Here is a 14,222-nt window from a genome sequence, read left to right on the forward strand (position 1 = left end):
TCAATTTGCCACGTAAATATAACGCTACGATATATTTGGGTCCACTAAAGGAACTTGGAACGTCTGCAAGGATAGGCTGTCATTACTTTGACCCGCAATCCTTATCTACATCACAGTAACTTGCTTTCTTAAAAATTTCTCATTTTGCGTTCTTGCACACTTTCCAGATATAATATACTACTAATTCCAGTTTTTCAACATATGGTCAGGCCCGATACACTAGATGCACTACTTACTAGAATTTCTTCAATGTTGTGTAAGTAACAGTGATATAACAGAACTGCTACTCTTGCGCTTCTAAAGATAGTTCGTTGTTTCAACATGCATTATAAATTATAAACATATCTTTATTTAACTTAATACAATGTTAAAAAAATTAATTACCCAAACTGTATTATGGACAAGCAAAGCATTATTGTTTTATCTTAGACTAAATCTGAGAAAATAATTTAAGAGCGAGTGCTTAATTTCACCAACTTGGAGGGCCAGCAATAATCATATAGTCCTATCAGAGCGCACATCACTGTGAGAGTGGGTCTACTTAACTGGTATAGTTCCAAGCTCCTATCTAACATGGTTCATGGATGGAAACAAGTAGTTTTAAGGCAGGCAACCTCAATTATCAGGAGAGAGTAAAATCTTGCTGTTTGCTTCAAAATTTTAGTCAGACCTGAATAACACAAAATCCAATTTCACAATATTTTGTGTAAAATCAGTATCAGTAAAAGAGAATTTACTGCAAAATCTAAAATACCAAACATAGAATATTATAGAATGCAAAATCCTCAAACTTTGAGTTTATTTTCAAAAGACTAGCTAGCTCAGCATGTACAATATTTTGGCTTCCAACATTCTAACAGAGTTAGAGTTAGAATTTTGTCTGACCTTTGAAGAGGCTCACCATTTGAATTCAAAATATATTACCATCGTAAACTTTTCAAAGAAGATGTGATGCCAAGCATCAAGCAATATTTTTCAAAGAAACAGGATCAATGATTGAATGATATCACACAAAACAATTTTGGAAAATGAAAAGGAACATGTTAGCTGCTTAAAGTACTCTAAGTAAAACATTAGTAAGATATTCGCCTTCTGGATATGATGGATCAATGGGATGATCTGCAGCAGCTCCAGCTTTCCGAAGCACTGTAATTCTTCTACCTACAGAAGAAGCTGCTCTCTGCAAAGCCCAAATTTGCCAAATGATTTTCATGCATATAAATAACCATAAAGATTGCTGAGAAATACGACTCTTCGAACTCTTTTGATTTAATATGACATAGAACAGAAGCTGTAAGCCTGGATTTTTATATTGAAGCAAAATTATGGGGAACATTATCCAAGCTCTTAACTACTACAATAGGTAATGTTTTCATATTCTGAGCATGTTAAATTCTGGAGAAAATATCCTACCACCTATCAATAAAGATTTTTAGCTTTTAATATGTAACAGAAATGTAGTTTTAGAACCCTGTATTTCTTTTGCGGAAAAAAAGCTGTTGATCTTGCATCTAGCATCCTTTCTTGTAGCATTTGAGTGCTTCTGGATTTAGTTCTGTAGGTCTTTTCTTTTTATTTAATCAATATTTTGGATTACACAGCATGATCTATGTTGAGATGAGCTAGAAAGTCAGAATTGGATTGCAGAAACATGATCTGAAGAGAAAGGAGGCAGGTACTAAAAATGAGAGGACTAGGGCGGTACAGGAGAATGATTAAAAACCAAATTGAAAGAATGACAAAATTGTGAAAAATTAAAATATGTTAAGAATTAATATGATTATTATAATGGCAATAATATGAATGAAAATGCATTAAAACTATGAAATAATCTAATATGTTTTTTATTAAATAAGCAGCGTTAACTAGGGCACCGACCCTTTACATAGCCAAAGACTATCCAAAAAACAATTAACCATAACCAACAAGGGTAATCCCCAAGTACCAAAAACAAGGGAGCAAGTCCCAAATCAAACAAGGTCAGACAAGAGAAAAAACCTGTCTAACCACAAACAGCCAAGACCCAACTCAAGGAGGGGAAGCACCCAAGCCTTGACAAAGAGGGATTTGAGGGGTCGGGGAGGACTTGCCCTTCTGCTTGCAACAAACAACCGTCCAGGCGATACTGGCATTAGGATCATCAAGAGAATGATCAAGCGGTAAGGATTCCACACAGATATCATCAGCAGTTCCAACAAAGTGCTGCTAAAGGACAGCAGCTGGCTGCTGCAGAACAAGAGGGAGAAATAGGAGAGAGAAAATAATCTAATATGTTAAGAAGAGAGTTATGAATCATTAAATAATAAAACAATTACAGGCATAACCAAATCAAATGTCATGAAGTTGAACGCATTAAAAAAATCAAGTAATTTAAATAAACTATTACAATATAAACATAAATGCAATAATTGTAGACAATGAGGTTTCACATGAAACAAGATAAAAATTAAAGAAATGACATGAGATTGCTAGCAATATTACAAGAAACTATAAGGAAAAATATAATTAAAATTAAGAACAAGATGGAAAGGGGAAAGGGAAAGAACAATTAATAAGATAAAGATTTTAAAAAGATTACATGAATCATGAAATTTTTTTATAAAAATAATTAGAAAAAATTAATCCCTAATAGATAATAAATTTAATCATGATTAAACTGAAGGGTTTTCTTACTGATTCTTTCCCTTCAGTGCTTTTTGAACCAGTCACTGTAAAAAACTTTTAAAATTTAATATAGTTCAGTGGTTCTATCCACTTTTATCAAAAAAAAAAAGTTTAATCATGATTAACCAATAGAATATATAAAAATAGGAAATGATTATAATAAGGATTACTGATAATAATAGCAAGGAGAACATAAAATTTATAACAAAATTAATTAGTTTCAAATTATTGGGCCAAAAAAAAGGATATGAACAGGATAAAATATTACAATTGAAACTGAAAGTAATATATTGTTACAAAAGGTTGTAAGTAATATTAAAAGAAAGAACAGAGAATGAAAATTATTTAAAAGAAAGAACAGAGAATGAAAATTATTTATAAAAAGGATAAAAATCTGAAGTCACAATAAAATAAGGGAGTAATTCAACAATTATATTGAAAATGGGTATATTTATTAAATATATAAAAAGATAAAAAATTAATTAGAAATATTACAATAACAAGTAAATAGTTAGTGAGATTCTAATAAGAATCATAAGAATGGTATATTTTAAATAAATAGGAACTTACAAACATTATAAAATATTGTGCTAAAACAGATATTATAATAGCTAAGATAATTGAACTAAAAATACAATTAAGATATAATTTTCACAAGCGTTTAATTTGTACTGAATGTCAAGAAAAAAAAATTATTAGAGACCAAACAGCAATAGAGATATAAAACAATATAAGAGGGAAACAAATGAAGAATTTACATGACTGGTCAAACTATGAAAAGAATGAACGAAGGAATTTTAATGACATCCATGAGACCAAGCAATCTAAGGGGCCAAGAGACACAACATTAACACATTTTCAAGTTCCTTTTGATGTTGGCTCTTCTATTATGAATCTTGATCAAGAAGCCTACCATTTTGTGATGCCTTGCCTCCTCAAATAACTCATTCAAACCTCCCACCTTTAAATTGTTTTTGAACTGAATACGAATATCCTCATAAGCTGCACACTCTATGATGAAGTGTCATTCAGTTTCAACCAACCCTTTGCTGCAGTAAATGCAACTTTTTGTTCACAATATTCCTTAGGGACCATCCATCTACCCATCTCACATCTAAGATGATGAGAACCAGCCCTCAACTGAACAACTAAAATTTTAACCTTTACCTTAACTGCAGCCCCCAAATTGTCCTTTTCATCATGTTCCCATGTGCGGTTAAACTCTTTGACATAGTGCACTTTTTTCAGACAATTTATTTTGTCCACATGGCAGTTCTGAATTTTTCTAACATAAACCTTTTTATCTCTTCAGGAGTGTTGGGCATTCTTGCAAATTAATGTCCCATTTGCTTATCCACTTCTTTTGACTTACCAAAGTCTTCTTCCTATGGTCAAATTCTTACTCAATAACCATTTTGGGCCAGCAATGCTTATCCATGTTTTCAACCTGTTTTAAGTAGCTTACCAAATGAATTATCATTGATGCTTCCATCGGAAACATTCCAGCTTCAGCCAAAAGGATCTCATAGGGGTTTGTTGATTTGACTTTGAGACTACTAGTGATTAGATGTTTTTGGAATCTTTCTAATAGTCTCCACTTGTGGTTTGACATGCTACTCCCCCAAACCACACATCCATAGAAACCAACCAGCGCAACCAACAAACCAAAAAGGGTTTTCTTAGTTTTCCAATCCCATTTGTCCGCTTTCCTACACTTGTTTTGAAGTAGGTAAGAAGCTCTCCATCCTCCTTGTATCCTTTTTGTTCTACATGTCTCCTAGCTAGGCCTATTGCGAAAACAATTCCTAGGTGGTTGTATTCTGCCACTATCTCCAACGAGCTTCACTCAAAGATAAAGTTAACCTTTCCTTTTCAAAGAAAAATCATGACTTAGATCTTGTTGGCATTCACTTCCATCCCAACTCTTGGCAAAAGAGTTCTAAATCCTTCAAATGTTTAGTCAAACCATGGGGAGTTTTTGCAATTAGAATAAGATCATCCGCATACAAAAGTAATTTCACCACGTATATTGTTTAACTCGGCAACGACTCGGCAAAATAAGAAAAACCTTGAAATTTAGAGATTTTTAACAATTTAAAACTTGTTTCATACAATTAAGCTTAAAGATGCTATAACATCATCAAATAGAAGCTAATTTGATCACATACATCCATCACATGCATAGAAATGTAAATTGTAGCTAAAGGAATTAGAAAACATAGATATATAGAGTTATAAATGTTGTCCAATGTAAAATCCATGACTTCAAATATTCCCAAACATATATGTAACTGTAAAGTGTAAACAAAAACAAGTCTATGGCTCAGGCTCTGGCTCAGCCTCATTTATCTGCCTCCTAGAAAGGCGTCTAAGGTAGGTCCTGGATGACTGAGTAGCCATAGTCTCTGCCTGTGATGTGCCAGTCTGAGTAGCCATAGGTGTTGTGCCTGATCGTGCTCTATCCTCCTCCTTTGCCATAGCCACAGCCTCAGCCTCTCTATCTGCCTAGTCAACCCACTCAAGGTCTGGATCAGTGGACTCAGTGAGCCAATCGGACTCAGGGTCGACTTCCTCTAGAGTGACCGAAGAGGAGTCAGTGTCCAAAATCTGTCTGGTCCTGTGACAGAGGTTGTAATGAACAAAGACTAGATCATTCAACCTCTCCACAGACAATCTATTTCGCCTCTTCGAGTGGATGTGCTCGAACATGCTCCAGTTGCGCTCACATCCAGAAGTTGTGATACCGGTTCTTGCCAAAACTGGCTGGGTCGTGGTCCTGGTCCGTGCCCGGTCCTGGTCCCAGCCTGATTCGCCCTGGGTCCCACCCGGGTCCTGCCCAGCCGCCTGGGCAGGACCCGGGTGGGACCCAGGGCGAACCCAGGAGGACCCGGGTGAACCCAAGCCCGTGGGGTCCCAAAAATGGGGCCCACGGGTTAGAAAGCAATTAAAAACAATTAAAAAACAATTTTTTTAATCTTATTTTTACATCTAAACCCTAATCCGCCCCTCTATGATGCATTTCATGCATCAAAACATGCATTCAACCTATTCTACTTGCATTTTTGAAGATTTTTTCTCTACAATCAGGCTTCTTAGTTTTTATATTTTTCTTCGAAGGTGACGACTACGAAGGTGTGAGGCACGCATCAAAGGCATAAGAATCACTGGAGAAGATATATTTAGCCATTAAAGGTAAGTGAATCTGAATTTTTTTCAAGTTTTCAATAATTTTTCCATGTTTTTTTCAAATTTTTAAATTTTTTTAAAAAGTTTTTTAGAGTTTTTTTAATTTTTTTTAAAGAAGTCTTGTATATTTTTTTACACTTTGTATGCATAGTATGGGGTTATAATACCGAAATTTTAATAATTTTTTTCAATAATGTTGTGCGTTCTCTTTTCATTTTAGGTGCATTATTCATATAATCATACATAATGGCTGGAACTGGAAGTGCAAGTGCAAGCTCTAGTTTAGTTGCAAATGTCCGAACTGAAAATACCCCCTTTAAAATTGATCAAGATTCACCACTTTGGCATTATACAACAATGATCAAGCCAGTGTCTGGTGGTGGGGGTTTTGTTTGGCAATGCAACCATTGTGGCACTGAGTATACCAGCTCATACTTTCGAGTGAAAGGCCACCTTTGTTTCATCCTTGGGCGTGGAATAAAATTTTGTAAGGGATCAGATGGCAAGGGGCTGTCAAAAGCTCTAGTTTTGGGATATATTAGAGAACAAGAGGAAGCTGATAGGAGAAGTAGCAAAGCAAAGACTGATCATCCTCTTGTCCATCCAAGCTCAATGTCTAAGAGGTCTTCTAGTAGCATTGGCTCCACAAGACCAGCTGGTTCACATCCTTTCATGCAAAACCCACCAGTTGATGCAGTAGAGAATCAGAATGTTGTGGCTTCACGGAAAAGAGGCCCATTGGATTTTGCCTTCAAAAATGAACTGAGAGAGATTGCAGATTCCAAAATTGGACGTTGCCTTTATGGCAATGGGCTTCCTTTCAACCTTGTTAGATCACCTTACTTTCGGGACATGGTGCATACTCTTTGCAATACACCTTCTGATTATGTTTGTCCAGGGTATGAAAAGGTGAGAACCACCTTATTGACAAAGGAGAAAGCATCCGTAGAGTCACAGTTGAAGGTCATCAAAGATACATGGCAGGAAACAGGTGTGACCATTGTTTCTGATGGATGGAAAGATTGTAAAAATAGGCCATTGATCAATGTTATAGCAGTGTGTCCTAAAGGGGCAATGTTTTTGAAGGCAGTGGATTGTGAGGGGCAAGTGAAAGATGCAAGTTTCATTGCCAATATCTTGATAGAATGCATTGACATGGTGGGGCCTCAAAATGTTGTCGAAGTTGTAACTGACAATGCTAAAAATTGTAGGGCAGCAGGGACTATAGTGGAGGCTACATATGGTCACATCTTTTGGACACCATGCGCAGTACACTCACTCAATTTAATCATGCAAAAGCTTGGCACACAAATTGATTGGGTGAAAAAACTGTATGCGGAGGGCGAGGAGATTCAAATGTTTGTGACTAATCATCATATGTCACAAGCCATTTTCAGGACCTTCTCCAAGTTGGAGTAGTTGAAGGTAATTTATAATTACTAATTTTAAATTTTATTTTTTAATTTTTTAGTTTTAAATTTGTATTTTTTATAGACTTGCATTTGATATATGTTGTGTATTTTGTTATGTCATGTTAGGTTGCTGAAACACGATTTGCATCTCACACGTTCGTCTTAAGACGACTTCTGAAGGTGCGAGACGCCTTGAGTTCTATGGTCATCAACAGCTTGTGGAGTGTATGGAAGCAGTCCCACACAGAAAGAGCTCTAAAAGTAAGAGCATTGATCCTTAGTGAGAAATGGTGGGATGATGTGGAATATGTTTTGAATTTCACTGAGCCCATCATGAGCATGATCAGGTATGCTGATATTGATCGCCCATGTTTGGGCGAGATTTATGATGGCATGGATTGCATGGTGGAAAAAATAAAAGAAGCAATAAATAGAAAAGAAAATGACCCAACGGAAACATTTTTCAAAGTTGTGCAAAAAATTGTTGTTGACCGTTGGAACAAGATGACCACCCCCTTACATCTCTTAGCATTTGCTTTGACACCAAAATTTTATAGTGCAGAGATGCTTGCAACACCAAGGAGGGTGCCACCATATAGAGATGCAGAGGTTGCTTCTGGCTATAGGGCTGCCTTTAAAAAGATATATCAAGATGAGGAGACAAGAAATATTGTCATGAGGGAGTTTGGCCAATTTGTATCTGCAAAAAATCATGATGTTGTAGCTCTTAATGCTAGATATGGGATGGATGCTGATGAGTGGTGGTATGTACATGGTCAAGGCTCCGTTTACTTGCAGCCTCTTGCAATTAAACTTAACTCCCAAGTATGTATCTTTTTATTTTTTATTTTTATAGTTTTCCAATTCCATTTGATGCTATCATATTTTTATTTTATAATTTTAATTTATAAATTTCTAATTATGTTTTAACTTTTAACAGGTTGCAAGTTCTTCTTCAGCTGAGCAGAATTGGAGTACATACTCCTTCATCCACTCAGTCAAACGTAATCGTTTGGGTGCAAAGAAAGCTGAGGATTTGGTCTACGTACACTCCAACCTTCGTTTGTTGTCACATAAGGACCCTGAATATAGTGAGGGTGTAACAAGGAATTGGGATCTAGCCCCTGAGTGTGCTGATTTAGATGCTACAGTTGCACAACTTTGCCAAGTCTCTATAGACGAGGCGGTTATGGAATTTGAGAGAGACATAGCTAGTGGGAGTGGCATTCCATTTGATATTGGTTCAATTGATGTTGAATTTGAACCACTTGATGACCGTGGGCTTAGGTTGGATGCTTCAGATGAAGATGAGTATGGAATTTAAATCCCATAGATGGCTTGTAATTTGAATGTTTAACTTTATACTTTATTGTGTCATGACATTTTCACAATTTGAAACTTGAAACTTGAATATTATCTTTTTTGCAAATTATGAATATGATATTACATTTATGATTTATGATATATCAATATCAGAATATTTCTTGGCATTGGCAATTATGGATTTATGATTTATGATTTATCTGTTATCATTTATGTATCATTGTATGGGAAAGTTACATTGTATGTTTCATATTTGTATGTTTGAACTGTGAACATATATAATTTTGATGTTTGAAGTTTGAACATATATATATATATTAAAAAAAATTTAAAAATATATATGTGTACGGACGAACCCGTACCCGTATCCAAATTTTTATTTTTTTTGCCGAATCCGCGAATCCGTACCTGAATCCGAACCAGAACTGGTAACTTAGTCCAGAAGCACTGCATGGCTGGCTCAATATGCGGATGGCAATTTTTTGAAGGTTTGGGGTTGAAGGCCCAAACATTTGCCACCATCTATCTGAGATAAGGAAAAGAAAAAAACATTAGTCTCATTTCCAACTCTAAAGGTAGATTATAAAATGAAAAATTAAAATGCATGTCATAAACTTTAGAATTTTCTACCTGGCTACAATTTTGTCCGACCCTCTTTGCACAATTGGCTGGCAAAGATCGCCCCTACTGCATTATTAAATGCATCCATCTCGAGCAATGTAGCTGTGGTATCAGTGCCAATCCCTTTTAGGGTTATAAGAAAGGGAAATGGCAAAAAAAATCATTAAAAAATGTTATGTTTTTTTTTTTTTTTTGACTACACTTTTTAAAGTGACGTTGGCCGGGTCACGACCCTCGGACTCGGCGAGTCAGGCGAGTCACGCCCCCTAACCCGTCCAAGCCCGAGTCAGGGTCACCCGGCCCACTGACTCGCGTGACTTGCCGCGAGTCACGGAACTCTGGTTTAACCATTCTTCACATTTATCAATATATAAACCAGACAAAGTGGGGGATAGAGGACACCCTTGTTTGAATCTAATGTCACCACCAAAGCATTCAAACATACCTTATTTAGTTCTGATTTTAGCTCTAACACACTCATAAAGCTTATGAACTGCCACTCTATACTCATTAGGAATCCCAAGGAACAATGTGAAAGGTTTTTTTGAAAGCAACAAAGACTCAAAAAGCTTATCGTCTTTGGGTGTCCGAAACCTTTTCAAGAAAGTGCCTAAGAGTGATTCAGTGATCAATATTGCAGTACCTTGGCCTAAAGCCAGCCTGCCCTTTTGCTCCGTTTTCCTCTTTTTTGCCCAGCTTCTGATTATGCATTCTATCAAGCTTCTGATTATGCATTCTATCAAGCTTCTGAAATTTTTTTCAAGAAGAGGATTGGTCATAATAGTACTATAGTTTCAAAGGATGATTGATATCTTCATTTTTTTAAAGAGGGATAACAACACTAGTTGTCCACTCTATTAGAAAGTTGCTTTGTGTTGCACTATTAAAGATCCCTTTGATGTGTAGAGCAAGGAACTCAATTCCGCATTTTAAAAATTCAGCCTACAGCCCATCAATGTCGTGAGCTTTACCATGTGCTAAATTCTTTATACCTTTCCTTCTTGAAAAAACACCTTTCTTTTTTATATTTTATCATTCTTTTATATTTTATCTTGCTTCTTTGTTTGACTCATTCTCTCTAAAGGATCTTTTAGCAGCCTTGCATTCTTCATCATACCATGGGTTAGTTGGGAAAGTATTTGAAACCTATTCATAGGCTGAGTTCTCTTACACACCTTTAAAGCCTTGAGGATTAAAGGGATCAACATATTGTTGTAGATATAATAACTTTCTTCATTGTTTTCCTTGCACTCTATGTTATTTAGGGCAATCTAAAGGTGTTGTTCAAGTGCAGCAACGAAAAGCTCTTGATTTTCTTGATTCACAAAAATTTTACCTTGTGCATGAATTTTCCTATGCATGTGTTGGGCCTGCCCTCCTTGTAGGCCATTTGTTGGATGCCAAACTATACAAGGAGAGGCATATGATCAAATTTCAACTCAATAGGACATCTCCCAATATTGAACTCCAACAACCTATAAATAGAACTCTCAGAGTAGATTACATAGTCCACCACACTTGCCTGTTGTAGGCTTTATAGGTGATACTGCGAGATATCGAGCAAGTTTTCATGCTATTACAAATAACCATCCCATACAAGCTAAATAGACCTAGAAACTCCACTCCAAAGTGCAACGAATTCCCATTCCCATCTTGCAAAGCCCTTTCCCAAAGTTGGCTCCCATTTTCCTCTTGCCATAGAGAATTGCTATCCCCTCCTTCACTGTCCAAGAAGAAATTCGCTAAAAGGAGCGCAAATATCATATGACCAAAAATTATTCCAAACCGAACACACCATGTTGGAAATAGGCAAACAGGAGGTTAGGAAGGGATTTTGAATGGAAGAAAAATTGTTCGAAGCAGCCTACAATGCAAGAATTTTGTCTACAATGGAACACGAGGTACTTCCACCAAGATCGGAAAGCTTGGGCTACAGAAGAATGCATCTCTTGGAGAAAATGGGAATCTAGAGATAATGGGAAGGGCAACTAGAGAAAATAATAGCAATCGATTGCCATCGAAGCTGATGCTATCCTGCTTGAGGTTCCTTCATACAAAAAAGAAGGCACAAAAGAGATTACAATTTCAGGTGAGGAATTGCAATGCTTCATTTACACCTTAGACAATAAACCTTCTACATGAAAGGGGCAAAGGGTTTGGTCATCCAAATATAGAGTTTAGAAATGGTGTGAAGAAAGTTGGGGAACAAAGGTAAAACTCAAAGCCATACTGTGAGACTTCTCCCTAATTGAGTGTGAATCAAGGGCAAAAAAAGAAATAATTTTGAGCAGCCCTCTAGTTATGAATGGAATCCATTTTTTTGTTAACAATTGGGAGCCCAATTTCAACCCTCACACAGACTCCAACACGGGCTTCAGTTTGGGTGAGATTTTATAATTTGCCCACAAAATATTGAGATTTAGAAATCCTCGATAAGATTGGAAATTTGCTTGGGACACTCATTCGAGTGGAGAAATATGCGCTAAAAGGAGAAATAGTAATTTATGGCAAGTGCCTTACAATTAACCTAGATAAACCTCCCCCAAAGAAGATTAAAATTGAGAACTAGGGCAAGCTCTTGGAAACAGAGGATCAAGGTGGAAAAATTGGCCATCTATTGTAATCTTTGTCATTGAAGTGGGCCCCCAAAAGTGGATTGATTTAAAAACAAATGGAAAGATAAAAAGGAACAAGAGATAGAAATTGACAATAACCCTAATCATAGAATGGCCAATGAAGCTACATAATCAAAAGAAAAATCACCTACCCAAGATATGGGTGTGATGGAACAAACTTTGAACAACAAAGATGACTCTCCCTCTCTACCACAAGAGATAGAAAAGGAGAAAACATTTGAGATTGCTTTGGAGTTTTTTAGCATAACAAATAATTAGGAAAAGGCCAAAGACACTAAGGAAGATACACCTAGATTGGAGGTATCAAAATATGAGACTAAGCAGGAAGTTGCAATAGATTTGGGTATAGAACCTTCAAAAGACAAACTTGACATCATAAAGGAAAGGATGATAAGCCAAACAAAGTTAAAAATGAAGAAACCAAGACATGGTGATAGCCAACACAAAGGAAGGAAAACCATGTTGCATAGGAATAATTGGGCATCACAAGTATAGTCAATGGACAAAGAAAGTTGAAATCCAAAGAAATGAAACTCCTATTGTAGAATGTTAGTGGCTTAAAGAGAGACTTCTAGTAAAGAGGCAATTGAAAATTTTGAATTAGACCTTTTGGTTCAAGAAACAAAATTGAGCAAGGTGGAAATAGAAAAAGAAATGATGAAATGGAAACAATTGAAAGGCATTTTTGGAGACGAAATTGGTGCATAAGGAGAGGTGGGAGTATTATGGAACCCAATTACCATAGGTCTAGAAGGCATCTTTGAGAGTCAAAATTGCGAGGTATGCAAAGTAAAACATCTTGCATCTAGCTTTGATTTCTTTATCATCAATGTTTATGGTCCTATTCGGAGTTCACCCAAAAAAACTATGGAATGAAATAAATTCTTTCCTACAAATCTTAAAACTGGAAATTGCAATTCCAAGTGTCAACTTCAATGTATTTTTAACCCATATAGAAAATAGGAGGATTAAGGAAACTTTCACAAGCACAATTGGATTTCCAAAAAGTTGTGAGGCACAACTTTTAGTGGACATCATCCTTAGGAGTGGATTATGCACATGAACAAATAGATGGATGGGGTTCTCCAACATACTTGAGAGTGTAGAAAAAATTATGGCTTTTGGTGACTAGTCCAAGACGACATTCACTCTTGGAACAAATAGTCTCCTTGTTTCTAAGCCAAAGCATTACCCAGTAGAGGTAAGAATCACTCCAAACTCTACACTTGCCAAAGGATATTTCAAATTTGAAAAAAAGTGGGTCAAAGATCCAAAATTCATAACTGAAGTAAGAGAATGGTGGCACTTTGCACCAAAATTGAAAGGTACAAAACAATTTCAATATTTGAAAAAATCGGTTCGCATCAAATCTTAGCTCAAAACATGGAATAAGATACGTTTCAAGAATATTTTCTCAGAGAAAAAGACTCTAGAAAAAGAACTAGGAAAGCTCAATGAAACAATCATATGCTTTGATATGGATCAATAATCTCATAAAAAATCCTCAAGGAGCAATAGGTAGAGGCTCTAGCTAGAGAAGAAGTATACTAGAGACATAAATCTAGGGAATGCTAGCTAAAGGAGACAAGAAACACAAAAATATTTACAAAGATCCACAAAAAATAGGAGAATTTTGAACATAATCAAATTTTTGAAAGATATGGATGGCCATTTAGTTAATAATGCCAAAGATATTGGGTGGCTTGTTGCCGATTTCTTTAGGTCACTACTAAACAAGAATGACAACCCAATGACACCTTAACCTCAAAGTTCGGACAACATTTTGTGTCTAGTCACACAAGAACAAAAAAAAATTATCTTAAGCACTTTCACTCTAGAGGAGATAAGAATTGCCACTACCCAGTTGGAACCTAATAAGGCTTGAAGACCCAAATAAGCTGACTTTCGATCATCCATAAGAAACTTGAAAGAGGATCCTTTCTCTCTGGGACACTGAAATTGCTTTCTTCATCTTCTGACTTGGGAACATCCCACAAGAAGATCTTTCCTTGTGCTACCAATTCCATCCTTGATAGGTATGTCAAGCAATGCATCTCATCATGCTCATTTGTCTCATGGATTCTACACTTCCCTGGCCTTGCAAACTCGGACAAATGGTGAGGGTATCGTTGTATATTCAATCTCCACCAAAGTTGAGGGATATCAACTTGTTGCTCGTCGTGAAACTGTTGTTGCTCCATCAACAAATCTTTCTTTTTTGAATTTTTTTATTTTTTATTTTTTTGGATTTTCTGGTTTTTCACTTTTTGGGGATTTTTTGGAATAAAGAGAGATCTTGCAAATCTCAAATTCAACTTGAAAGCTCAACTGGTTCCAGTTGTATGAGGTGGTTCTTTCCTTTGTAAGTCCAACGTTGTTT

General features: G+C 36.1%; 1 protein-coding gene across 7 annotated transcripts in view; it reads right to left on the reverse strand.

The window, feature by feature from the left end:
• Positions 1-369: 369 nt before the first annotated feature.
• LOC131032203 (uncharacterized) overlaps positions 370-14,222 on the reverse strand; it is a 171,566-nt gene continuing 157,713 nt past the window's right edge. For 3 of the 7 annotated variants that reach the window (XM_057963153.2, XM_057963154.2, XM_059220000.1), the window contains exon 11: positions 743-1,180. In XM_057963153.2, the coding sequence (XP_057819136.2) occupies positions 1,052-1,180 (129 nt within the window). In that variant the 3' untranslated portion in view covers positions 743-1,051. Of the gene's footprint in view, positions 671-742; positions 1,181-9,010; positions 9,112-14,222 lie in introns of those variants that run through there. The other 4 variants (XR_009103399.2, XM_057963150.2, XM_057963151.2 and 1 more) reach the window with 4 other exon arrangements.

The sequence above is a fragment of the Cryptomeria japonica genome, chromosome 4 (assembly GCF_030272615.1).
Source record: "Cryptomeria japonica chromosome 4, Sugi_1.0, whole genome shotgun sequence".
Lineage (NCBI taxonomy): Eukaryota > Viridiplantae > Streptophyta > Pinopsida > Cupressales > Cupressaceae > Cryptomeria > Cryptomeria japonica.